This window comes from Manis javanica, chromosome 15 (genome assembly GCF_040802235.1).
Source record: "Manis javanica isolate MJ-LG chromosome 15, MJ_LKY, whole genome shotgun sequence".
Classification (NCBI taxonomy): domain Eukaryota; kingdom Metazoa; phylum Chordata; class Mammalia; order Pholidota; family Manidae; genus Manis; species Manis javanica.
This window is the reverse complement of record NC_133170.1, coordinates 68700543-68728333: the sequence shown is the minus strand read 5'-3', so window position 1 is coordinate 68728333 and position 27791 is coordinate 68700543. Positions and strand designations below refer to the sequence as shown.

The window sequence follows — 27791 nt, the reverse complement described above, 5'->3', positions numbered from 1 at the left end:
TAGGCCATTCATATAGCATCTTTGGAAAAATGTCTATTCAACTTCTTTTCCCATTGAAAAATTTTTTTCTGTGGTTATTGGGTTGTAGGAATTCTTGATATATTCTGGACATTAACCTCTTATCAGACATATCATTTACATATATTTTCTGCCATTCCATGGGTTGTTTTTTCACTCTGTTGATTGTGTTCTTTGATGAACAGAAGTTTTAAAGTTTGATGTAGTCCTATTTATCCACTTTTTCTTTTGTTACCTGTGCTTTGCAGTCATATACAATTAATAATTGCTAAATCCAATGTCATGAAGCTTTTCCTCTATGTTTTCCTCTAAGAGTTTTATAGTTTTAGCTCTCATGTATAGGTCATGGATCCATTCTGAGGAATTGTAGCTTTTAATGTAATAAGGTGGATCAGAATTTTCCTTAACAACTTGTGCATTTTTATATATTATTGAAGCCATCATTTCTTATCCTAATATTCTATATCTCTTCTAACAGTTTTTTTCATAATTTATTATAGATTTTTCCCTTTATATTTTTTCTTTTTTTTTTTTATGAAGGTTTCACATGAAAAACATTGTGGTTACTACATTCACCCATATTATCAAGTCCCCCCATGCCCCATTGCAGTCACTGTCCATCAGCATAATAAGATGCCACAGTCACTACTTGTCTTCTCTGTGCTACACTGTCTTCCCCGTGACCCCACACACACACCGTGTGTGCCAATCCTAATGCCCTTCAATCCCCTTCTCCCTCCCTCTCTACCCACCTTCCCCTTTAGTAACCACTAGTTTCTTCTTGGAGTCTGTGAGTCTGCTGCTGTTTTATTCCTTCAGTTTTGCCTCATTGTGATATTCCACAAATGAAGGACATCATTTGGTACTTGTCTTTCTCCACATGGCTTATTTCACTGAGCATAATACCCTTTAGCTCCATCCATGTTGTTGCAAATGGTAGGATTTGTTGTCTTCTTATGACTGAATAATATTCCATTGTGTGTATGCACCACCTCTTCTTTGTCCATTCATCTACTGATGGACACTTAGGTTGCTTCCATTTGTTGGCTATTGTAAATAGTGCTGCGATAAACATAGGGGTGCATATGTCTTTTTGAATCTGGGATCTTGTTTTCTCTGGTAAATTCCTAGGAGTGGAATTCCTGGGTCAAATGGTATTTCTATTTTTAGTTTTTTGAGGAACGTCCATATTGCTTTCCTCTTCTAACAGTTTTAGAGATTTGCTTTTCTCCCCTGGAATTTACTCTTGAATGTGGTATGAGTTAGAGATCTAATTTAATTTTTTTTCAGAGGAATAACCAATGTCCTCACACTATTTTAAAATAATTTTAATTAACTTAATTAAAAATTTAAAATATGTATATTAATCTATAATAGTCCAACTTCCTCTCAAGTGTCCATATATGCATGAGTTTCTTCTCCCTCTTAATATCTGCTTAGGCAAGCCTTCAAAAATTTATTTCCCTTTCTTGTTCATCTGGTCTGTCTACTAAGATCACAGTTCTAGCTTTAAAAAAAAAAAACCTTTCCTTACTCCAGCACCCAGTCTGCCTTTGTCTTTCACTCTTCCACTGGTTCTGATCTGGTACATGACAGAAGCATATTTTTAAAAAACTACTTAATTCCTTCCTGATCTTCTGAGCAAACCTGTTTCCCAGAGACAAAATCTTGGCATAAGCTACATTAACTATTTTCTTAGCTTTTGGGTTTCATTAGCTTTCTCTACATCAACCCATAAAGAAACATATCTCCTATAAAATAAGGGCCCTGTTCTTTTCTTTGTTTTCATTAATAAAAAAATAACCCCATTCTACTCTGGAAGGGCAGAGTCCCCAAATTCAAAGCCATGATCAAGGCTTAAGCAACAAAGGAATCAGAGCCATCCTGAGATCCTAGCAGTAAGGTGAGCTTTACCAGCATGTGACAAGCCAAATGGAATTGAGAGATCAGCCCCTCCACCAGTCCTGCTTATGTCCCTGAATAAAGCTCAGAATAACCTCCAGAAGAACACATTTGAGGATGCTAACTGTAGCATCCACCTACACCCAGTGCTCATGCTGTAAAAAAGCAACACTCTCGCAGAGTTCTGTCAACCCTGTATAATTAAACTGCCTTCGCTATTTAAGCCCAGCCCATGTCTTTGCTGAAAGATATACTACAAGAAGGAAAAGCCTGCCCACCACAGCCTAAACATTTGTAAGCTAAAGCTCTGCCCTCTTTAAAGTAAGCCTTCCCTAGGACAGAAAGATTTTTTTCCAATAACTTAATCCTTGCCCTAGCTGCTTGCTGAGGTCAAAGCCGTGCTCATGTGTGTTAGGTCAAGGCCTGCCCCAGAGGCCCTTGTACTCAGGGCCTTGCCAGTAAAAATCCTGTTGAACTACTGAAGCTGTCACAAAGTGCCCAGGTCAAGAACCCACTTGGCCCACAGTAACCTTTAAGCCTAGAGCCCTGACTGCACCAGAAACTTGATCTCCAAGTGTTATTTTAGCCCCCAGATGTCAATCCTTGTGCCTGCCTCTCTAAGTTTTCTGAAGAGAAAATGAACACGTTGGGGGCATCTGAGGTGACAATTAATTTCACCCTTCTCAGCCTTTCCAAATTCTAAACCCACTGAAAAGCCACGTATAAATCAGGCAGCTGGAGCTCTAGTGTATCAACTTTGTTGATAAGGCTGTTTGGAGAACATGGCTTTGTTTTATGCACTCAGTCCCCCTCTGGATTGCACTGATTCACCCAGTCATAGGTTGGGTTCTGCAAGCCTCTTCCACAGGGACAGGCTCCCCATGCTGCAGGAGGAAATTTGATTGTCCAAAGGTCAGGCCACAGCAAGAAAGAAAAAAGAGAAAGGGACTAGATGACCCACTTAGCATCTTTTTCCAAACCCACTGATCTGAGGAATCACTCCTCATCCCATGGATGTATGAAAGAGGTCAGAAGTTTTCCTCAGTAGTTTTTCTATTAAGGAGTGGTAGTTCCTTCTATGTAAACAGAGGATGATGAAGGCTATAATTTCAGGGATCATTTCTATAGTTTGTAAATAAGGGGAGGATAAGTTCATTTTTAACAGTTGCCTTTGGCTTGGGAACTTATTCTTGATTCAGTAAATGTAGCCATGGTATCTGGATCACATGATGTGTTTGTCAGAATTCACTGCATTGCAAGCCAGACTCAAAGCGACTTAACAAAATAGGGAACTAATATGTGTTCAGGGACTGACCCTTCTTCAAGTAAAACTGGATTCTGGGGTTTGTTCTTCGTCACCAGGCTTCTGTTTCTTACCATTTGTAGGCTTTGCTTCTCTTGGTATTGCCTTCATTCTCAGACTGGCTCCTCTCAAGTAGCGGTAAAGAGAGCCATCAGCAGCTCCAAGCCCGCTTACTATCCCTTTGAAAACCCGGGTGAGAATTTCTCCTTAGTACTTAACAGCTAAATCCCTGACGTTTCATTGGCCTAGTTTGGATCATGTGCCTTCTCTCTGGTCCAATTCACTGTAGCCAAGAGAATGCGATGCTCTGATTGATCAGACCTGGGTCATGTGTTCGCCTCTGAACCAGTTCCTCCTAGACTACATGAACCAAAGGGGTGTTGGATTATACCTCCAAGGAAAATCAAAATACTATTATCAGAGAATGGAGGGAACGGATTCTTGATGGAAAAAACATGACAAGCATACACAATGTAAAGCAAGATAAGTTCAACGGAAAACAGCCTGTGGCTAGTTCCTTCAAAAGGGCTTTGCAGGGCAGACACTAAGCATTTCCCAGAGACCTTTGCAGTTCAGCCTAGCTCCACCCATTAGTGTCCTATGGAAGAAATATGTTTGTTACTCGCCCTCTTTCCTCAGCTACAAAATAAGTTGCTTATTCTGTGTGATTGCTAATGTTCTTTTATTCAACAGGATTCACTTATTAGGTATTTATTTAGCACCTATTATATACCAGGTACTATTATGGACACTTGAGATTAAGTAGTGAATAAAATAGACAAAATCCCCTGCTCTTATGGAACTTATATTTTAGTCAAGGAGTAGCCAAATTGTAAACAAAATAAATAAGTCCCATGTGTTATAAAGAAACACACAGCACTGCTGGGCAATGGTGTATTTAAAAAGGGTTGGAGCAGATGATACAGGTGAGGCACATGGTAAATGTTCAACCCATGGCATCTGTTGCTCACTCTCAGTACTGTTCTTATTATCACTATTGTTAGTATTTTATTTATTCTTTTATTATAATTACAATATTATTTGTTATTTATTATTATTACTGGTATATTAAAAACATTTGGTTAAAAAAAAAAAAAAACATTTTGGTGACCCTTTGGTGTCTCCAATATTAAGTACCCGCAGCTTAGCATATACGGCCCTCTGTGGGAGGTTCTGAACCTTTTTGCTAACTGAGATGTAATTCACATACCATAACATCTGCCCTTTTAAAGTGTACAGTTAATGTGTTTCACTATATTTATAAGGTTGTACAGCCATCACCACTATCCATTTTCAGAACATTTTAATGATCCCAAAAAGAAAACCCCACGCCCCTTAGCAGTCACTTTCCATTCCGCCTCCCGCAGTCCCTGGCAACCACTCATCTGCTTTCTGTTTCCACAGGTTTGCCTATTCTGGACATTTTATATAAATAGAATCACACAATACATGGCCTTTGGGGAATGGTTTCTTTAATTTGGCATAACGTTTTCCAGGTTCATCTATGTTGAGGCATGTGTCAGTAATTATTCGTTTTTATAGCTGTTCCTAAACTATTTTCCTAACCCCATTTCTTATGAGCCCTCCTTCACACCCCTTGGGTGAGCTGCACCGGAGTACTTTCTCTTCTCCAGTCACACGCTGCATTCACTGAGTTTCCGTTTCTTCCTCTTGGAATGGTTATACCCCCTCTTCTGACCTCTGTCTGTCCATTCAGGCTTTTTAAAAATGTCACCTCTTTATGAATTGCCCTGACTGTTCTCCCACCCTAGTGGGTCCCATCTCTCTTTCCCACACTCCTCCTTTATCATAACCAATGGTGCTTATTTTCTCTATATATTTAGTTAATTTTAACCCTTCTACTATACTTGTGACTGCCAGGAAGGCACCAACTTTTTTTTTATCCTTTGCCCAAAGTCTTGGACATAACTGCCAAATATTTGTTCACTTGCATAGCATTGGTATAACTCAGTGGTTCTAAACTAGGGGCGATTTTGCCTCCCAGTGGATATCTGGCAATATCTGGAGATATTCTTGGTTGTCCCAACTAGGGGGTGAGGTGTGCTACTGGCATTTAGTAAGTAGAGACCAGGAATCCTGCTGGGACCCCTCCAATGCACATAATAGCCCCCCACAACAAAGAATCATCTGGCCCATATTGGCAGTAATGCCATGGTTGAGAAGCATTGCCATAAACTAATCAGTGCTCCTTTTGAATAGGTTAGCAAAAAGAAATCAGAAGAGATCACTGTACCAGTCTGGCAGAGAATCTTATTAGGGAATTCACGCCTTTTTTTTTTAGGAGCTGGGGGTGACTCCAACACAAAGTTCTTTCCTAATGCCATAGAGTGCCCTGGGAGCACAGATGGTATTTTCACCACATGTTCGCCTCTGAGATTGACAACTGACCTCCCAGGAATCCTTGAAGTGCTAGGAATGTAACTCTGTTAAGGAAGAAAACTCGTAGGACTTTTTAAAACTATCAAAATGTCAAAAGTGAATTGTGCTCCAGGGGGAGGGCAGAGGAAGGTGTTTTTTTAAAAGTATCCTCTCCTGGCTCCCCCACGATGGTGAAACTTTGCAGACCTGGATCTGAAATAAATGATTCAAGGGAACCTCAGGTCCTGTCTCCTCAACTTTCCAAAAGTGCAAAGTTAACTTTGAGAAAGGATCCTGTTCACATTGTGCTTTTGTGAGCAACTCCTTTGCAGGAAACATTTGTAGGAAACTCAAGGCACTGATATCTTCTAACTGTGAAAACAGTAGCCCCATCAGAGCAAAGGTTACCAGCTTCAGAATAAAATTTTACATTCCTGCTCATCTAATCCAACTGGTTTTTGTGGGTGACATGGAAATCAGTAACATATGCCCTAAAAATGAAAGGTAGGAGCAGTCTGAAGGAGTTTGATGAGGCAAGGAATAGGGGTTGACATGCTATTTTAAAAAGTTTGTCCTTGGGGTAGAATTACCTGAGGGATTTGTTGGTGATGTGTGTGCTTGAAAGAACACCCTTTAGCACAGCTGGCATAGACATAATGCCAGGCAGAGGATCCGCAAGGCTCCACCTCCTCTTCTGGGTGCTCTCCATTTCTTGTGGGCCATAAAAAACAGCAAGGTGTGATTGCATTCTTGGGAACAGTGTATCATTTATCCAGCAAACTAAAAATCTATGTATTTGACAAAATGCCACTCACTATATGAAGTGATCTACTCAGTCCAATTTTGATGAAAATCCTTAAGGACAGAAATACATAGAGTACTTGGACACTGTGAACCACAAAAGTGTGTAAAATGATGACAGTAATTAGGATAATGGAATAATGTGCTTTGAGTTGATGGTTGGCAGTGCTTTAGTTATATTAAGAAAGGTATAAAAAAAGATCATGCAAAGAATGGATGGGAATCCCTCAATTCTATGGTTCTACACACAGAACTTCAGTTCTGTCAAAAGTGAACTGGAAGGACCAGTACTTCTGGGTCATATATATTTACATTTCATAAAACTAAAAATTATTCCAAATTGGATCACTTACCTCAAGTCTCGATTTTCTTTTATCTGTGAACCCCATTAATTCAATCATTCCTTATTCAACAAATATTTTTATATTACTTATGGTTCCTATTCAATTATTCCTCCTTTTATTCAACAAACATTTACAGACTCCCCTACTGTCTGCCAGGTATTGCATTAGATTCTAATAATCCAGTGGCAAATGATCCTTGTCCTTGTGGAGCTTAGGACCTAGTGAAATATTCATTCATTCTTTCATTCATTTGCTAAAGTATTTACTGTGTCCATATGTTCTGGGGCCACAGCAACAAAGAGCACAGGACTCTCATACAATGGCACTACATCTTGGTGGGTAAAAGGAAGAGGGAGATCATAGGTCCTGAGACAGCTGTGAGCATGGCTAGAGCCCAGTTAGTGAAGGGGACATTGTTCCAAATGGGCTGGAGAGGTATGCAGAGGCTTGATTATGTGCAGCCCCACAGGGCATGGTATGGAATCTGAATGTACATTCATATACATGTACAGACAATATTACAAAGATTTGGTGAGCTAATCTTCCCAATTAGATTACAAATTCCCCATTAAATTTAGTTATTATTCAACCTAAATAATTGCAGAAGGTTGTGCATAATAATAGTTAAAACCTGGTGAAGTCATCTACTGTGATACCTTTGTTAGGGGTGGGCTAAGAGCTTTAAAAAAAAAGGGCGGGGAATTGCCTTTCTTGCCAAGGGCTATCCTTTTGACCAGAAGAGGTGGCAGCTGTATAAGGAGAAAGAAAGGGGTCTAATCTTTGAAAGTCTTTGGCACTGCATGAACTCTCTGAACACCCAGACCAGAGGTCAGGAGAAGACCTACTTTGCCAGGGGGAACTTCAAGAAAATTATGTTTTGGGGCAAAGAAATTTGGGCTTTTAATTTTTCATTCCCAATTTGGCAGAACCATGTGCAAAGTCTGAAACACTTGTATATCACATATCTACAGTGGCCGTGCCTGTATCTCCATAGCTATAACGCTGACTCATTCACCCTCAGTCTAATAGGGACAGATAACATTTTTTCGAATTTTACTAAATACTATGCAAAACGGCTCTTTTTTCCGGATTGACGCCCCAAAACCAGTATGTAAATTCTGGAGCTGTCACTAGATTTGTGTACTTGAGTTTCGCAGTACACGTACTACAGAATAATACGACCAGATTCTGGTTTCTTTCAGGATTTTCTTTAAAGGGATGGTGGCGTTATTTAAAACAATAGCCTTTCAAAGACATGGTTAAAACAGGGGAGAAGGCTTTTAAACAGTCCATTTATTATTCTCAATAGCTTAATTTAGGTCCCGTGACTGGCGGGAATCCTCGTAGGTCCTGGATGCTAAGCAGCGAAGAGAGACTACAACTCCCAGGAGACATTGTGTCCACAGCCTCTGCGCACGTTCGAACTCGGGGATGCGTAAGGCAACGGGCCCGAGGGGGCAGGGCCTGGGCCGGAGCCGTGGGGCCTGGGCGGGGATAAAGGCGTGGCTGTTCGGGGGGCGGTGCTGCCGCCGGGGCCCGGAACACGCTAGTGGAGCGGAAGATGGCGGCAGCAGCGGTGGCTGCAGTCGGGACTCCAGTCGGGCTAAGGCGGAGAAGCCGCCGGCGCTAACCTCGCTCTGGCTCCGGTGCGCGCGGCGGAGCGTGTGCGAGGCCCGGTGCGTCGGGCAGGGGCGGCGGCGGCGGCGACTGCGCGCCGCCCTGAGGAGCACTCCGGCGGCGGTGCGGCTGCGGCTGAGGAGAGAGCCGGCTCTGGGCCTCCGCGTCCTCCTGCACCCCGGGCCCCCCGCCGCCTCGGGGGGGCGGCGGCGGCGATGTTCTCGGTCCTCTCGTACGGGCGGCTGGTGGCCCGCGCCGTGCTCGGCGGTCTCTCGCAGACCGACCCCAGGGCCGGCGGCGGCGGCGGCGGCGGCGGCGACTACGGGCTGGTGACTGCTGGTTGCGGGTTCGGCAAGGACTTCCGTAAGGGCCTCCTCAAGAAAGGCGCGTGCTACGGGGACGACGCGTGCTTCGTGGCCCGGCACCGCTCGGCCGACGTTCTCGGTGAGTACCCGGCCGGGTTCCCCCGCCCCAGCCCCGAATCCGCCCCCTGGGGACTCCCCTGCCCGGGGCTTTCCCCATTTCTCCCCTCGGGGAGAGGAGCCGCAGAGCCAGTAGTAGCTCACATATAGGGAGTGCTTACTATGTGCCAGGCGCCGTGCCAAGCGCTCCCAGGTGCGTGTACCGCTTGAACAACTTCCATTTTAGAGATGAGGAAACTGAGGTGTCCGGCGGTCGAGCCGTATGTTCAAGGTCACACAGCGTGAGAAGACCAGTTTGTTCCAGTCTAGAACCGCACTGTTAGTCCTCTGGCTGTGCCAGCTCCCGGACGACCTCATCTCCTCCCCCTGGCGACACCTGCAGGCTCCTAACCTCCCTCTTGTTCTTTGCAACCCTCCTCCCTCCGCGTGTCCCGGGCATCCCTGCCCTGCTTCTCCGCCTGCGCCTGACGCCACAGCCCGGTCACGGGCTGCGGGATCCCGAGCAGACTGATTGTCGTGAGCCCAGACAGCCCTGCCGCATTCTTTCGCCGCCTGGCTCTGGACCAGATCTCCATCCTTTAAGGAGGCTCGCTGTGGGGGGCGCTGGTCTTGTGAGAAAAACACTCCCAGTGCATTTACCCAAACTGATCTTGTACACATGAGGTCACGAGGTGGAAGAAAGTCTCCTTGACCCAAAATAGAATGGTCGAACCCTCTTCTAGACTGCAGCCAAGGAAGTCTTGAGAATTGGTTAAAGCCTTTTTAGGCCACAGGTGCTTCCGAAGGCCTGTTTTAGTTAAACCGTTAGGGGGGAGAGACTTAGGGTAAGAGCTTGCAGAAAGAGCTAAGCGTAATTCACAAGCAATCCCAAACTTTACCATAATGTATGCCTTTGGAGACAATGTATATGCCATAAACTCATATGCCATTAAATCTTTTAATGATAAAGCACTTCTTTGAAATTGAAGGACGTGCTGTCATTGAATTTGGGTTCTGATGTCACTCTGGTTTCACTTCTCAGGTGAGATTAAGTTTTCGATTATTCTAAATTTCATATGCTGAGGCAAAGTTTGATGTTGAAACAAATGGTCCTGTAACTTTTTATGACTAATTATTTTTTAATTTGATCTCAGTATAACTGCCTATTATTATCTTTGCTTCTACATGTAGTGCTTGTGAACATGAAACTAGAATGGTTGTTCTTAGTTTAATTTATGAATAATCTCATTACCTGGGTTGAAAAATAATTTTGTGTAGGCAACACTCTTGATCTTAGCTTTGGGGGTGGAGGGGGTGCTCCTTAGACCGTTAGGGAACTTACAGATAGAAATTGTTCAAATCCACTTTGAAGTCAACTTGACTGACTCAGTGTCTCTTTTAAAGGACTGTCAGTGGCTATCTTTTTCCATTACATTTAGAAGCACTTTGCTCAATGATCTTGTGATCTTGTGCTGCTTTTTTAAGTTGCAGTCACAGTGCAACAGGATAATGAACCACTAAGGTTCCCCCTTAAAAATCTATGTGCTGGCTTTTGTGAAAAATTTGTGATTTGATTGATGATTTGGGAATATTTTAATATGTCAAATCCCTATGCTAAAGCTTAATTTTAAAAAATTTGAAGGCTACTTTCTTAATGGAGTGGAGTACTATATGGGAAATTTTGGTCAAACCCATTCTAAGAAAAGTATAAACATATAATCCTGACAGAAACCCAGCCTAATTTGGTGCTCAGCTTTGCCAGCCTGGCTCTGCGATCTGTGATTTTGGGTAAGAGCTTCTGAGCTCACTTTTCTCTTCTAGACTGGAAGGATGAAGGCAGTGGACTATCTGACCATCAGATCATATTTTATTTTTGTTTTGAAAAGGTGGCACCCTTTCTTTTGCACCTCAAATAACAGGCATTACTTCATGTCTTATTCATATGGACACCTTAGGTAGATTTCATCTGTTTTATATCTGGTGTTAAACCAGTGATTTCTTAACTTTTCTTGGTTCACAGCCTTGAGAATTTTCAACTGCCCAGGGGCTCTCTGCCCAGAAAAATGTGCATAGAGACAAAATTTTGCATACAACAAAGACTTCACTGATCCCATCAGTACCATTCATATACCACCCAGAGGTCCGTGCATGGGTGCCAGTTTAAGAACCACAGCTCTATACCCCCCCTGAGAGCCAGGCATAATAACCAGATGGTTGCTTATGTGACCTAAGGATGGTCTTTGACCATATTTGACAAAAAGCTGTGTTAAGAATCTGTGTGTGTGTTGTATGCAAATTGGAAAAGAAAGGTTCTTTAGGACTGTCCTGTTTTGGAGGGGCTCTTCCAGAAAGTCATCTTGGGAGCCACATTAAACAGCTTCTGAGTTGACTTCGTTTGATCTTTGGCTTCCACCAAATCACCTATTGATGGTGATTTCTGTTTTATAGCTGCCATCCCATCAGGCAGAGCTGATTATCTCTTGACTGAAAAAGGTGATGAGCTTCAGCAAGACTTTAATACTGCGTTTTACTTTCAAAGTTGGAGTTGTAAACTGAACTGCATTAAAAGGCTATGTTGAACAGACTCAGAGACTCCAAGAATGAACTAGTGGTTACCAAAGGGGAGGGGTGTGGGAAGGCAGGTGGGGAGGGAGGGAGAAGGGGACTGAGGAGTATTATGTTTAGTACACATGGTGTGGGGGATCACGCGGAGAACAGTGTATCACAGAGAAGGAACATAGTGGATTTCTGGCAACTTGCTGCACTGATGGACAGCGACTGCATTGGGGTATGGGTGGGGACTTGATAATATGGGTAAATGTAGTAACCACATTGTTTTTTCATGTGAAATCTTCCTAAGAGTATATATCAATCATACCTTAATAAAAAATTTTTTAAAAAAGGCTATGTTAAACCTCAGTGCTTTGAGCCTTATAATTCTATAGAAATTTCGTTTTCTTTATGTTGACAATGTGTTTATTGCTAAAGTACCTGTGCAGCTCATTGTGGTCATCTCGGACTCCTCCTTGACTTTTGGGAATGAAAGATGTTTATTTTTTGTATTAGAGAAAGCTGTTTTATTTCTTTAATTTAGAATTGATCTGGCCTATTAGTCATGCAGTGACTAAATGTACTTGGTACTTTACAACATTTTTGTAGAGTTCCCACTGGATTTCTTTTAGGAAAAACCAATTGTAGAGGGTGTGGTGAGCGGTAGAAACCACTCCTATCCCCTGGAAAATTGGCAAAGGTGCTTTCTCTTTATTAGGTCCAACAGGAGTAAACCCGTACCAGCAGGAGCTAAGTGCTCTCTTCTTCCTCTTCCCTGTGGCTAATCCTGAGTTCTCTAATTACTCTATAGGGCATGAATGCCTGAGTACACAAAAATATGAGAACTGACTACTGTGTAATTGCTGGGCCTCCCATAGCCCTAAGCTACTTAACAATAGAATCTAAAACTGTTAAGAGTTTTAAGACCTTTAGAAACCCGTGGAGTCTGATTCTTTTATTTTACTGATGAGAAAACAGGCCTATGGAAGGTCAAATGATTTCTCTTAAGTTTATTCCTCTGTTAATTAATGGCAAAAGTAGAGCTAACACCACCAGCTCCCCATTCCAATCCTCTTTCCGTTACATTGCTGGTCAAATTTTCTTGACAAGATAGGTGAATTCAAAACCAGTCTGCCTGCTGGTACTGTTTGCCCTAATGCTTTTCCTGCTTAAGGGTGTGTGTATGTGTGTGTGTGTGTTTACAACTTCTTTATTCACTCTGTGACTCATAATTAAAATGCAACAAAAACTTCTTCCCGTACTAAAACACAGTTAACTGAAACCACTTTAAAAAATGGCAGCACAGTCTATGCCATGTAAATTCTGACCTCTGAATATTGAATTGTAAAGTAATTCTTATAAACTGCAGGGTGTTTATTTAAGCTTGGTTTACCTTGAAGCCTTAAAAAGAAATGAAAACAATTTCATATTCTAGCATTTGGATCTGATTTCGATTGTGGCCAGGATATTGAAGTGTTTGTGAGTAATACCTGTTTTAAAAGTAGTTGTCTTAAGGTGTAAGGATTACGTGAACAATATGAAGATTAAATTTTTATCTAGGAAGTAAGATTAGGTAGAATTTAATGTATTCCAACAGTCTGGAGAAAGTCAGACTTTCTCCAGTGTCTGGTAGAACCTCTGTGTCTGAAAGTGAGTTTTCCTTTTAATAACAAAGTAGTCACATTGGGAGGTTGTATGGTGTGCTAATTTCAGCCTTTCAAGGAGTCCTCTTTGGAATTTCCCCAGCTAGATTTCAAGCTGTGTTAGGAAACCTGTGTTAGGAAAGCTGTGTCTCCTTATTATATAGTCATAATTTCCTGGAAGTCAAAATTCAGCCTGATCTACCCTTTGACAGTAGACATGATTGAATTTTTAAAAGTTGAGATACATAATTCACCTTCCATAAAATGAAAAATTCAGTGACATTTAGTACATTACACAAGATTGTGTAGCCACCACCACTAACTAGTTCCAAAACATATTCATCACCTCAGAAGACACCCCGTACCCATTAACAGTCACTCTCCAGTCTCTCCTCCCTCAACCCATGACACCAGAAAGTAGATTCTGGCAATAGATTTCCCTATTCTAGATGTTTCATACAAATGGAATTATATAATATGTGGTCTTTTGTGTCTGGCTTTTTTCACTTAATATTTTTAAGGTTCACCCACATTGTAGTATGTATCAGTTCTCCATTCCTTTTCATGGCTGAATAATAGTCCATTATATAGACAGACCATATTTTGTTTATTCATTCAGCTGTCATTAATGTTTATCCATTAATGAACATTGGATTGTTTCCACTTCTTGGCTGTTGTGAATAGAGCTACTATGACACATTCATGTACAGGCTTTTGTGAAACAATTTTCCATTCTTGGGCATATAACCAGAATGTTGGGTCATATTCTAATAACTGTAGCTTTATGAGGAATATAGTTTTTTATATATTTATTTTATACAATTCTAATATATTTTTTTTCTTTTTCTTTTGGTATCATTAATCTACAATTACATGAAGAACATTGTTTACTAGGCTCCCCCTTCACCAAGTCCCCCCAACATACCCCTTCACAGTCACTGTCCATCAGCGTAGTAAGATGCTGTAAAATCACTACTTGTCTTCTCTGTGTTGCACAGCCCTCCCCATGCCCCCCCCACTATACATGCTAATCATAATGCCCCCTTTCTTTTTCCCCACCCTTGTCCCTTCCTTCCCACCCATCGATTCTAATATATTTTATACAAGAGAAAATATTTTTTAAATGGCAGCAATCAGATATGTAAGTTCTAAGATAAATTGAAATAGTACTTTATGTATGTCTGATTTTGTAGTTTGTGTGCTTTCAAGAGAAAATTGTGGAATGTTAAGGAAATGTGAAAGTTGTGGGGTTAGTAAAGGGGTTAGTAAAGGAGCCTTCTAGGATTCATAGAAACAATAGGGTTTAAGAAGCCACTGACCACCACCACCTCCACCCCCAAAAAAGCCATTTGATGAGTTGTCTGATTTTCTTAGTGTTCTGTCATTTTGTTATTACAAAATAAGATTGTAGGGTTGATGGATAGAGGAATTTTGCTGTTCGTTTTTTAAACTCCTGCTCCCTAATATTTTTCTCATTTTGCTATATAGATATATATATATTGTACTTTTCATAAGGTTCTTGTAAGGTACATTATTTTTAAAGTAACTTCCTCATTTGTTATACCGTCAGAGCTACTTTTCCTTTATTTAGTCTTTAGAGACTCTCAAATTCAGTTTTTAATTTTCCTAATTTACAGTGTCTCTTTAAATTTGTTAATAATCTCCTTAAAGGATTCTGGATGAATATTTTTTGGAGAGCAAGTAATAGAATTTTGAAAGCATGACTGTTTATACTTTTTAGAAAACACCTTTTGGAAAAAGGTTTTAAATTGTAGTCAGAAGTAGGATGCAGATGTTAGCTGGTTGTTGTGGCCTTTTGGGGTGGGGAGGGAGACCTGGATGGGAGGAAGATGTTCCCTGAACTTTAGCACTACTTTATGAAGCTGGGCAATATATAACCTGAACGGTTGCAACAGTATCCAAATGGAGTTTGTACTCCTGTGTGAGTCAGGAGTATACCAGGTCAGAGTATTTGACCTACAACCACGTCCTTTGAGTAAATGCATACTTCAAATTCAAGCTAAATGTCAAATTCATTTTATGTAGGGCCCTGTGCCTTACACAGAGGCCTTACGTGGGGCTTTAGGTTCAGAATTTTTCAGGAAAATGCTTCAGGAAAGTAAACAGTATTTTCTTCCAAAAGAGATTTGATTTTTCAAACCAAAAGTCCTAGTCAGTTGGAAAATCTTGTGACTTTGCCTTTCAATATTAGTGTTAACTTTTGGTCTTATTTTTAGAATTGTACTCTGGATCCTAATTTTTGTCATTAGTAATAAAAGTGAGTGATCTCTTTCGCTTGGGAGTTGTGAAATATTTTAAAAATCTGCTAGTTTTCTATCTCTCTGAGATCTAAAGTCGTTTGTTTCCTGCTATTAAACAATTCACAGAATGGCATCATAAATCAAGACTTTTTGCAATAGCTGACCCACTGCAGAGGGTATTGGGCTGTTTAATCAGACACGCTCATTTAAACTTGAGTTGGCAAGCAGCAGAGCCCTTTCAATTTAGTATATAATTTTGAAGAAGAAAAGATGCGAAATCCTTTTGAATAATGCCCAAACAGGTTTTGGGGTGGATTGGGAAGGGAAGAAAGAGCTTTTCTTTACAGAGTAAAAGTTCTTTTCTCTGTTTCTCCTAAGCATTTATTCAATACCTGACATAGCATGATCGTATTACCATTGCTTCATATAGTGCTTCAGATTTTACAGTGTTTTTGTTTTACTGTATTTACTCCTTTAACTGTGAAATAGCTGCTCATATCTCCACTTAATCTGCATCTGTTTCCTCATCTATAAAGTTGACTCATCAATAGAAGGTGGATACAGCTAGTATCATAGCTGAAGCTTGAGCCTAAGTTTCCTGCTTGTGTGTTTAGTGCTTGTCAATAAATGCTTTTGTTTTGTGCTCATAAAAGTAGCACATGTTCAGAAAAGCACAGCATAAAATACCTGTAGCTCATAATTCAGCTGTAGCCTGTGTGGTTTCCTCCAGCCTTTGTATATATAAAATTATATGTATATACATTATTAGATAATATTAGGTTAATGTGTATTCTTTATAATGTTATTTTATGTAATCTAAGTTGAGCATATTTCCATACTAATAGCCTAATTGCATCATATTTTGCTGCATGTATAGTCCATACTTTAACCAGCCATCTATTTTTAGTTATTTAGATTATTTACAATTTTCCTTAAAAGTAGTATGACTGAACGTCTCTATATCTGAATATTTCTTTAGGATAAATTCTCTAAGGAGGAGCTCCTGAGTCAGCTGTAAACATTTGCAAGGCCTCTAATAAAATATTAGTTTAGGTTCCTGCAGAAAGGTTATACTAATTTATGCTTTTCCAGTTGCTATGAATTGCTCTCATTGATAAGCTTATTGTTGATGTTGAGTCTATCACATTTAACAATTTATGAATTTACTAAGTTCTTAGACAGTTGTTTTTGAGGTGAATAAGTTTGTAGCTGGTGAATAGTTCTAGAATTGATTGAATTGTTGGTATGAATCCCAAGGACAACAAAGTAACTGCAGAAACTTTGCCAGCGCCTACAAAAGTGACTTACTACAAAGAGAGCTTTCTGTTGAAGGACTCAGTACTATTTTGAGTCAATCCAATGCCAACACATTTTTGCACTGATTTTTCTTTTACTCATTAAGACTGTTTTGAAAGAAAGGGAATTTCTTTTTGTACTAATATGACTGTACATTTTGATCTTTGAAGGATGGCATCATCCAGCAAGTTTTTTGACTTACCAGAATTATTCTGTGCCATCATTTGAGGTTGATGTAAAAGGTTAGCTGTGCTGATAGAAGCAAACAAAAACTGCTTCAATTTTCACACCAGTGTTTGGATAGCACTTTTAGATGAGAAAATAGATTTGAGCTACTTGCATAAGAGCTAGGAAATTGTTCATGGCCTTTAGGTTGAACATTAGTTGGTAATATGGTCGTCAGTGTTTCCATGAAATGAGAAAGTCTAAATGTCTTAGGCATGAATTGTTTTTAGAAAGCCACTTCTTTTGGTTCTTGAGCCACAACTTTGATATTATCGTTTTCTTCATGTATGCTGAATTTAGTGAACAGTCAGTGAGTGGTCTTTGGATAACAAGGTTAGTGTGTTTTGTGAAAACATTCTACACATCCATATGAATTAGTTTACATATCATTTGAAATCAGTGAAGTCAACTAATACTAATCTATAATTGTCTTATTCTTTCATCAGAATTTCAAATTTAAAATGGTTTGCCTGACTTTTTTGTTAGTGGCTTAAGGGAGAAAACTTCAACATTTTAGTCAGGTAATTAAAACTAAAGCAAAAGGACATGGGGCTGTGTTTTTACTCTGAGTCATTATTGAAATTTCTCTGAAAACATACATGGAGCAATGTAGTCAGGGGAAAGGAAAAATTGGGAAGCCTGAAATGGAACCTTGCTTCAAAACTAGTTCATGCAGCAAATGTAATTTGTATGTAAAACAAGTATATGTGTATCTGTTAACCTTTATTTTTATAAAGCAGTTTTAAATTAGGCTCTCTTTTCTTGAAGTGTAACTTAGAATCTTAGATCTTAGAAAAAGGAACTCTCAAGAGGAATTGTCCTTGTCCCCTTTTTTCCACAGGTGAGTAAACTAAAGCTTAAAGAAGTGATTTGGCCAGTGTTCTACAGCCAGTTAGTGGCACAGACAGCAGGGAGTGGTGTCTTCTCTAGGCTCCTTTTCCAGCCTCTTCCATCAAACTTTCTTTTAAAAGTCTTTGAGAGAAACATCTTGTAGCCAGCTCTGACTTAGGCAGACACCTTGTGCAACCCTAGGATGAGATCATGGTTTCATCCTTTTTTTTGAGGTCTTGAATGAAAGTTTGTGTACCAGAATGTTGGTATTCTAACTTTTCAGTACAGTCAACTGAATTCATTATTTATACTGTTTGTTTCCTGGTAGTTCCTGACAGGTACTGTGAAGAACAAGAACAAACAGACTTCAGCCCTGAGGGTTCATAGTGTGCTGGGAAAGGCACACGTTTGCACAGAAACAGTATGAAAGAGTACACACACATTCAGTGTTGGGGAAGCATGGAGTCAGGCTTCCAGAGATGGGTTTTTTAGTAAATTGAGGCAGGTAAGAAGAATGGCAAGGTTCTCCAGATTGGGAGATCAGCAAAGGCATGGACAATTAATTCCCCAAACTGCAGTTTTATGAGTAGAGAGTAGTTTGGGGCTGTGGGTGGGATGGGAGGGAGGTTGAGAATTGATATTGGAAAATAGGTTGAGCAAAGTGCAAATTATAAAAAAAAGTTAATCATAGGAATGGAAGTATAACATATAGAATATAACCAATAATACTGCAATATCTTGGCATGGTAACATAAGATAACTACACTTACTGCAGCAAGTATCTAGTAATGTATGTAATTATTGAGTCACTATGCTGTACATCTGAAACCAATATAATATTGTGTATCGACTTTATTCCAATAAAAAAAAACAGATTAAAAAAAGGAAAATAGGTTGAGACCAAATTATTGAAGGTCACAATTGCCATGTTAAGGAATTGGGCATTTTGTTTTTTAGTAGGAGGCTATAGAAGATGTCTTTGCTCTTGTTGATTTGGTGGGGCTTGGTTTGTTCATTTTTGAAAAGGCAGCACATTCAGATGATACAGAATTCAAAGGGTATTCAAAATTCAGGAGAGTGCACAGTGAGATGTCACCCTCTCACTCTCCTAGCTGCAAAGTTCCTCTCCCAAGAGGAGTGTATCCTTTTAGAGAATGTTTTTGCATACATAAGTAACTAAGTGTACATACATGGAAGATATTTGACTGGAAGGGTAATATGGACATAGTAATCTTGTAAAAAAGAAGATGGAAATGATGCAGAGGATGTAATAGGAGAACAGGAGGCCAAAGACTAGTTAGGAAACTACTGACATAGTCTGAGCTAGAAAGGGCTCTAAGTAAGGCAGTAGAAAGTAGTTGGGCTTCATACACATTGCAGACAGAGTCATCAGGACTTAAGTAGTAATTGTATGAAGAAAGTGAAAGAGAAAGAGGAATTGAAGTTGATTTTGAGGTTTTTGCATCTGGAAGCTTCCATAGTTTCTAGCCTGGAAGAGTAGGTGCACTGGGTTGCCATTAATTGAGTTAGAAAATGTAAGAGAAGGATCAAGTTTGGAAGCGGAAAATGGAATTGCTTGGTGTAAGAGGTATTTCGGTGGCAGAATCATCTGGCTTGGGGCAGGATTTAGTCCAGCTGTCCTTTATTTAGTTGTGAGTGCTTGGCCGTGAGTCTCATTAGAATCACCTGTGCAGTTTGGTTTTTATACTTTGCTCGAAGGCCCAGGAATGGGTTCCAGAGGTAATCTCACTATGCAGCAAGAATTGAGAACTGTTGTGCTGGGTATGGTGCCAGCATCCGGAAATGAAAAGAGAGTGTGAAAGAGATTCAGCCCTGCAGGGAGTCAAAATATGGGCAGGGAGAAAAGAGGCAGGAAAACCTGATAGAGTCACTGTGATTATTGTAATGACCTAAGGAAATGGTTTGGACCTTTATGTATTACTAGTTGTCATAAGATTTCTCATATAATATGAAACATTTCTAAGACTGCACCCTAGCACATAGTAGGCAGCAGGCATTTAAGGGATATTTTTTAAATAAGATTACTTCAAAGTCATTTCTGGAAAAAGAAGTCAATTCTTCAAAGTGCAGGTGAATATTTTTCCTTCTGTATTTTTGGAGACAAATAATGTGTTTGTTTCTTAGTGCTTGAAATGTTACTGTTGAATGATGGAATTATTGAATGATGGTGGATATGTGACCAGAAAAGCTGAATGGACCACTAATCTTTCATACATTATGTGTGAGTGGGAATTATCTTTTGTTTTTGACCACAGACCAGTGTTTCTGGAGCTTGCAGCCCTCAAACACCAAAGACTTCTTTTTTTCTGATTGCTGCAGGCGAGACTGGTCTATGTGCTATTATTTGATCTTTCTTAACGAGAGGCATAACTCTTATTTATTGCATATCTGCTGTAAACTGAGCACTATGGCAGGCACTCGTTAACATATTATTCCCATTTACAAGTGAAGATATTGAGGCTCAGAGAGCTACCCAAGCACATCCTTAGTACCCTTCATCCTAGCCTTGGAGCTGGAATTTGAACCCAGATCTCATTCCAAAGCCTGTGCCCCATTATGTATACAATGACTTTCAATCAGAAATGACCATTTAAAACTTTAACTTAGATGATCTTTGCTAAATCTGAATACTACTTAGTTATTTGGGCAAAGCCTCTTAATTAAAGAAAATAAATGGCTTAGTGAGCCTTGTTGAACTAGTCACAGGCCACAAGGTCTTTGGAGGCTTCAGGCCATTCCTTTCCTTCCCAGGACTTCTACAGTGAGTTGTTTTGGATGGGTTCCTGGCAGGGGTGTAATAGGCCTTTACCTGGACGCCAGATTTCTGGAGCTCTAACCTCCCTTTATTACTTGGACTTTATCCATATCAGTTAGAGTTATAGGGAAGTGCCCGAAATGCTTCTCTCTTCCACCTCCTCCCTCACAGCTCATATTTTCATCCTTCAAGGCTCGTATCAGACAGTTATTTTCTCCATTAATACTTTTCTGATTTCCTTCAGCTGGATGTAATCACATCTTCCTTGCTTTTGCTTTTAGTGGTATATGTTTATTTTGTTTTATTATACTTCTTAAACCTCTCCAAACACACCCCCTCTACCACAGACACCACCACTTGATTTAAATTTCCCATGGCAGGAAAGCTATATATGTAAATTCCTTCAGCTCCCTTTCACCACAATATCTTGCATATAGAAAATGTTCAGTAAAATGTGTTGAATAAGTGTAATGTGTTCAGTAAAATGTGTTGAGTGTAAGTGCAAAATGTACTTCTAACTGCATTTGTATACATAGTGTTTGTCATCCATCCCATAAAGGTAACATGTACTCACTACTGAAAAATGGGAAAGTATGGAAAATAAAGAAAATTACTTGTCCTACTACTCAAAGATTATTACTTAATTGAACAATATGTAGGGAAAAAATATAATTAGTGTTCAGAAACTAAGGGACAGTTCTTTACTTGACAGGCTTATTCAAAGGAATTATGTTCTCATTAAAAAAGCGTTTGTACCAGGGCTACATGTGACTATTGGCCTCTCCCAGAGGGTGGTATTTTAGTAAAGGCCAGCTCTTATTTTTATAGAGGGGTGAAAAAAGCAGGGGATAAATAGTATCCTCTTTGGGGTTAGGTCAAGGATATATGGCTTGTCATAAATCTTAGGTTAAACTTTCAGGCCAGAATTCTAGATCTAATCTTCTATAAAAAGAAGGAAATTTTTTCTCTTAGCCTTAAGGGCCAATACAAGTAGGCACACATCAGATAGCTGGACTTTAATTGCTGTTATTTTCTTATTTAAACATTATTATTAGGCATTTATATAACATTTCCTAATACCTAGAAACTAACAGAAGCCCCAGCTTTAATAGAAGCCTTTAATTCTGTAGCACACTAAGGGCCCTATCCTTACAGTTCATCATTTACAATAGGTATGAACCCCAGATGATTTGTCTTTTGCTTCCTCCTGTCCAGAGGCATTGCTGTGTAGTATTTGAGGAAGATACTGTTGTAGCTTAGAGAGGAGTGAAGTAACCTTTTCTTTGACTTCACCTTCAGCTCTGCAGTTCATGTGGCTGGATGAATCACCCAGCTCTGTAAGGTCCCCAAAGTCCCCAAGCCACTGTTGAGCTAAACATTCCATGTTAAGTATTTGGTATTTAAAAAAGAGCTAAAGTTAGAGGAAGAACATTTTTATTTTTGAAAGGTTGACTTTGAGTTTCTTTGCCTTCACATTATTGTTTCCTAATCTTCTTTTCAGCATTTTTCATTGCATTTTAAGACAAAGCAACTGCCCAGAATAGTCTGGAAATTACCATCTCTAGTTCATAATGAAGTATTCTGGACAGTAGATAAGAGTTTATGTATGTATGTTCATTTTAACTTGATTAATTACTAAGTAATGTCATGTTTACTAAGCTCGAAAGAAATAACTGTTTTGTTTGGGAATTCTAAAACATAAAATGGACCAACTTATTCCTGCTTTGAGTCCTTATTTGGATTTTGTTAACTTCCCTGGACAGTTCCACTTCTTTTAGCAGAATTTGAGTTTTGCTTATAGGTTCCATTTTTCACACGTTTCATCACAGGGTTGAAACTTTCTCCTTTCCATCCTTTCAGCCTTGTTGCCTTAGTTTTTGAGTAAGCTGTTCGGTTTAGAGCTCTTCAATTCTTGATGTAGACTTGGTCCCTGGAGAATCAGAAGACACAGGTTTCATTGTGATTAATGCAGAGTAGTTGCTTCAGGGAAATTTCTTGCAAAGGGAATATATATATATATATATATATCACTTGCTTGTTAAAGGAGGAAGAACATCATAATCTATATAATTTCTGCTCTACAGAACTGAAAGGACTGTTAGAACAAATTGTACTTTTCTGAGTAATTCAACTATTGAATTTTTTTTTTCGATAATCCTGCTTCTTACTCTCTTTGGGATAATTATTTGCAGATACAACATTGCACAGTCCTGAATCACAGGGGAGTGTTCTTAATGCCCAAATAGTTGAGGCTTCAGAAATGTTGATACAAATGTGATCTGTTCTATTTGATAAAAATTAAGTTTATTTTCCAAACTCACTTCTCTCTAGTTATAATGCTTCATGTTGTGATGCCTCTGGACAAATAAGATTGTCTCTGAGAACACTAGATTATAGTATTTTAAGAAGAGCCTCAGCATCTGAGAAGCCAGCTGTAGCACTGCAGTAAATACGACCTAGCCCAGTACCTCATTAGATGAACACTCACTGCAGAAAGTGTAAAACCAGATATCCTTATCGTTCTTATTCAGCTTTGTGATCCAGCCAGATTCTTAACTCAGTTTCTCTTCTGGAGTTTCAGTTCACTATCAAATACCCATCCTAGTAGATAGGAGATGTGTTTCACTAATGGAAAAACAATTACCTATAGAACTGTTTGCTTCATTAGAGTATGAGGCTCTGTGTAAAATGCCACAATCATCAAAGATGCAAGGAATAAGTTAATACCTTTGGGTTTTTGAAATTCTGCCAGAGTCTATTTTTGGATAAAGTAAAATTGCTGAATTTTTCTTTCCTGAAGCTTATATTAAAATTGAAATTTGGTATTTATTCTCTGAGCATCTGTTTCTTCTGGAAACTGTAACTAATTGTATATTAATCTGAAGGTGAGTGTAATAGGAAGGGCTTAAGTAGAGTGGCAGCCTCATGTTGATGGCTGATGATGGAGGACAGGGCTGAAGAGACTCATACTAATGGTGGTTTAGTTCAAAGTCTTTTTCAAGGTCAGCCTTTTGCAACTACACAGTTAAGATGACTGTATGTAATTTGAAACATAGAATTTTTTAAGCTTCCATAATTCGGTTTACTTCAGTTTACTTACCAAACCTTTTCCTTTCAACTTTTGGCCTAAAACAAAGCTATTAAGTAAAATTCTGAGTTTAATAAAAAGCTTAGTGGTTTTTTAAAGTACAGCAGAATTTTGTTTAAATATGGTTAAAACTAAAGCAAAGATAAAAATGTGTTAATTAGAAAACTGAGAATTGACTGTTACTTTAAGAATTTTCTTCTTATAAAAAGATAAATTTGAATCATGGGAGACAAACCAGAATTTTTCTTTATCCTCATCACTTTAGAAAAACAATCTATGGAAAACTTCATGAAGTATTACATTAAAATTGTAAATATCATAAATATTTTCTAGTTGATTATTTCCTACTTCATAAAACTGACATTTCTATATAATAGTACAAACAAAGGAATTTTCTTTATAGTCTTCTCTCAGCCTTTTTGCTCAGCTGTTTCAGATATGTAGCCATTACCTTAATCTAACAATGGTTTTAATTGGATTTGGGGTCAAAGGAGACACTTAAGCTAGACATGTGCTGACAGAATGTTATTAATGAAGACATAAGGTGATTATAGTGAATTAAAGGAAATAGCTTCTAACTCAGTGTAAACTCTTTATCTTGGCATTCAAAGTCTTTCCATTTTATGAACTTAGTCCACCTTTTCAGTTTGACCTCTTTTCATCTCTAAAGAAGTTGAATCAAACTGGATTTCTTGGCTGTTGCTTAATCAGCTATTATATCTGTGACTGTAATTTGATGCCAAGAGTAAGATGCAGTTCACAAATGAGCTGTTTGGCCAGGAATTCTCACTCCTAAAATAAGATCCTCTCTTAACTCCTTGAGCTTAGTACTCTGTATCCTCTCCCTGAGCATCTCATCCACCCCTGTGATGTCAATTCCAGATCTCTGTCAAAGATATGGCACTGATTGCCTTCGCAGCTGCAGACTTACAGTTCCTGATTTCATACAGAATATTTCCATAAAAATGCCCTGCTGACACTTGAAACTCAACATACCTGAGACAGAATTTAATATCTTTAAAGAGTATTTCCACCTCCTTCCCAACCAGGGAATCTTCTAATCAACATTCATTTCTGAAATCCAGAACCCTACTGAAATAAAATGTATTGATAGTAGAGTCTAAATGTCTTTTTGTATTCATTCCTTTGTTTTTCCATTGATTGTCTATTTTACTTATTACCTTTAACCTGAACTCTGAACAGCTGGTGCCTGACCTCTAACTCCTCATAACCTATTTTCTCCACTATCAGAATAATTTTTCTAAAATATAGATTGGATTATATCACTTCCACCCAGAAACCTTGATGACTTTTTAAAATTAAAGTGTCATTATTATACAATTTCATGTTGGTTTCAGATGTATATCACAGTAGTTCAACAGTTCCTGTGATCAACTTATATTGTGATTGCGAATTATTGTGCCCCTTTATCCACCCACCCCCTGCACCTATCCCAGCCCCTCCCCCTTGGTAACCACTAGTCACTTCTCAGTGTCTGTGAGTCTGCTGCTGTTTTGCTTTGTTTTATATATTCCACAAATAAATGAAATTATATGGTATTTGTCTTTCTCCACCTGGCGTTGATGACTTTTTATTGTCTGTAGCAGTCCTGTAGATTAGAAATATACTGTAAACTATGTATGTAATCTTAAATTTTCTAGGAGCCATATTTTAAAAAGTAAAATGGAACATATGGTGAATTTCAGTTACAGTTGACCCTTGAACAACATGGGTTTGAACTGCGTGGATCCACTTTTATGTGGATTTTTTTCAGTAAATATAGTATTGGAAAGTTTTTGGGACATTTGTGGCATAATTTGAAAAACATTTTTTCTCTAACTTTTTGTAAAAATACAGCATATAATACAGATAGCATTAAAAATTTGTTGATCAACTGTTTGTGTTATTATTAAGGCCTCCTGTCAACAGTAGGCTATTAGTAGTTGTTTGGGGTGGGGAGTCAGAAGTTATATTCATATTTTCAGCTGCATGGGGGTGGGGTAGGCACCCCAACCCCTGCACTGTTCAAGGGCCAGCAGTAATATATTTATTTAACCTCATATATCTTAAGTATTTTAATATAAAAAACTATTACCAAGATATTTACAGTATTTTTGGTACAACATTTTTAGGATCCAGAATCTATTTTACATTTAACAGCACATCTCAATCCAAACTACCCACATTTCAAACTCAATAATCACATACGGCTGCAGCTCCCTTATTGGACAGTGCAAGTCTACAGCATCAAGTTGAAAGTTCTTGAGTTTCAATTCTGGACCTTTTACAGTACAGCTTCAGCTCCTGCTCTGCATTTTTCAACTTCTCTTCCCTTACCCAAGCCCCACCCTTAAATACTAGTCTGCTATTCTTTTCCTTTCATTACTATTCCTAATGCCTGTGGAAATCTGACTTACTCCCTAAGCAAAAGCTTATTCCACTCTCATAGTGCCCCAAAGCATTAACCACTTTCTCTTGACCTTCCTGGCAGCATTTATGGGGGGAACCATTTGTCTAGTTCCTATGGGGTAGTAGTCCACTAGATGATGAACTTACCAGAAACAGGACGTGTCTCCCAGAGCCCTTTTATTTCTTCACTGTGGCCTCCATTTGCTCTTAGAGATATTCTTATCCTCTGCTCTTTGATATATTTGGGTTCTTAAGGAGTCTCTTCTTTAACAGTTGTTTTCTTTGCCTTTAAAATCTATTATAAATGAAATTTCCCTTTGTATCTGGATTATTTCCACTTTTAAAAGGTGTTCGTTCTCTTTGTGGAAGCTTTTGCTTGTGCAAGAGAGGAAATACTCATTTCCTTGTAAAAGTAGCTGCCTAATGTGAATTAAACTAGCTTTCAAATGTATGTGTGGTAGGTAATTCTGGTTTTAGCCTGATTCTAATCCTAAAATGACTCTATTATAGAACTTTTTCTTTGTAAGTAAATTATATTTGTATACTAAGGCTTTCCCCCCCACAGGCTTATTGAAAAGTTTATATGCTTTTTGAATCTGTTTCTCCCCTAAAGAGATTTGGCCAGTGGAGTTTTGCAGGGAATCTTTTTCCCATTTAAAAGTAAACAGGTGTCTGAAAGGTTGTGCTCTATTCTGGGAGAAATCTGATTAATGTTGAAGGGCTATGTCAGGCCAGACTCTATAACCTGCTGACAGCTTTTTTAGTGAGTGCCAGGATCAACTCTCAACGTTATCTCAGATTTTAATGGTTTTTTTTGTGAAGGGCATTTGTAGATGAAATCAGTTTATATTTAAAGTTAATTGTGGCTCCTAGAGACTGGTTAAAAAGAAATTCTGTGGGCAAGCAGTAGTTTGAAAATAATGAATGATTCAGCAGATGGATTTGCAAGGATTTTAACTGCATTCTGTGTTTTCACACGAATTGTTGTGTTAAATTGGTGATGAAATCTTACCCCTAGTGAAATAAGAATTCCTTAAAAGAAGTTCCTATTAAACTATCCTAAATTCTCCTAAGAATTTCTAAATATCCTCACAGCTGCTTGAAAAACACAGAAAGAGGTGGTATTTCTTCCTGGTAAGGTAGATCTCAGTCATCCCTGATGCTTCTCTTTCTCCCATGACCACTGTCCCCCATCCAGTCCACCTATAAAACCTTTTGTTTCACTGGATCCCAAATCCCTGTGCTCTGACTGCACTGCCACCATTTCACAGTTGAGCTACTGAGACAGATTCCTGACTCTTCCCCTTTTCCTGGTCTGTGCACAACAGGCAGAAGGATCTTTTTTATAGCTATTATCATTACCATTTAAACTTTGTATAATGGAAATTTCAAATATATCTCCAAGTAGAAAGATGAGTGTACCTCCCCTTCAACTTCAGTTATCCATTCATGGCTGCCAGTCCACCACTCCACCTCCCTGTTGTTTTGAGACAGATCTCAGACATCATATTACCTAATCAATTAATTTGGAATTGCCCCAAAGTGAAATTTTGCTTATTGGTTGGTCACAAAAGATAGGGAAAGTTGCTGCCCCAATGATAAGTCACCCTCTTTACTGGACAGTTAGCTTGGTGTTTTGCATGGGGCTGAATGGGAAATGGTATCGTGTTGACTTTGATGTCCTACTGACTTTACTGAACACTTGTTTCCTCTTGACAAAGGCGTCTTACTAAGATGGGACTCATCAATAGCTCTATGGACCTGTGAAAATCTCTGTACCAGTTCTGTACAATAGAAATATAATGTGAGCTTTACATGTTACTTAAAATTTTCTGGTATTCAGGTTCATTAAAAATCAAAAGAAACAGATGAAATTAATTTTAATAATATATTCTCTTTAGCACAGTATATCCAAAATAGTATTTTGACATGTAATCACTATAAAAA

The 27791-nt window shown here is 38.9% G+C and overlaps 1 protein-coding gene across 3 annotated transcripts in view; it reads left to right on the top strand.

Annotated features, from left to right (window-relative positions):
• Positions 1-8002: 8002 nt before the first annotated feature.
• Positions 8003-27791, top strand: part of PPTC7 (protein phosphatase targeting COQ7) — a 58032-nt gene continuing 38243 nt past the window's right edge. Inside the window, exon 1 of one of the 3 annotated variants that reach the window (XM_037014060.2) lies at positions 8003-8808. In XM_037014060.2, coding sequence (XP_036869955.1) covers positions 8580-8808 — 229 coding nt within the window. In that variant the 5' untranslated portion in view covers positions 8003-8579. The remainder of the gene's footprint in view (positions 8809-27791) is intronic. The other 2 variants (XM_037014063.2, XM_037014061.2) reach the window with 2 other exon arrangements.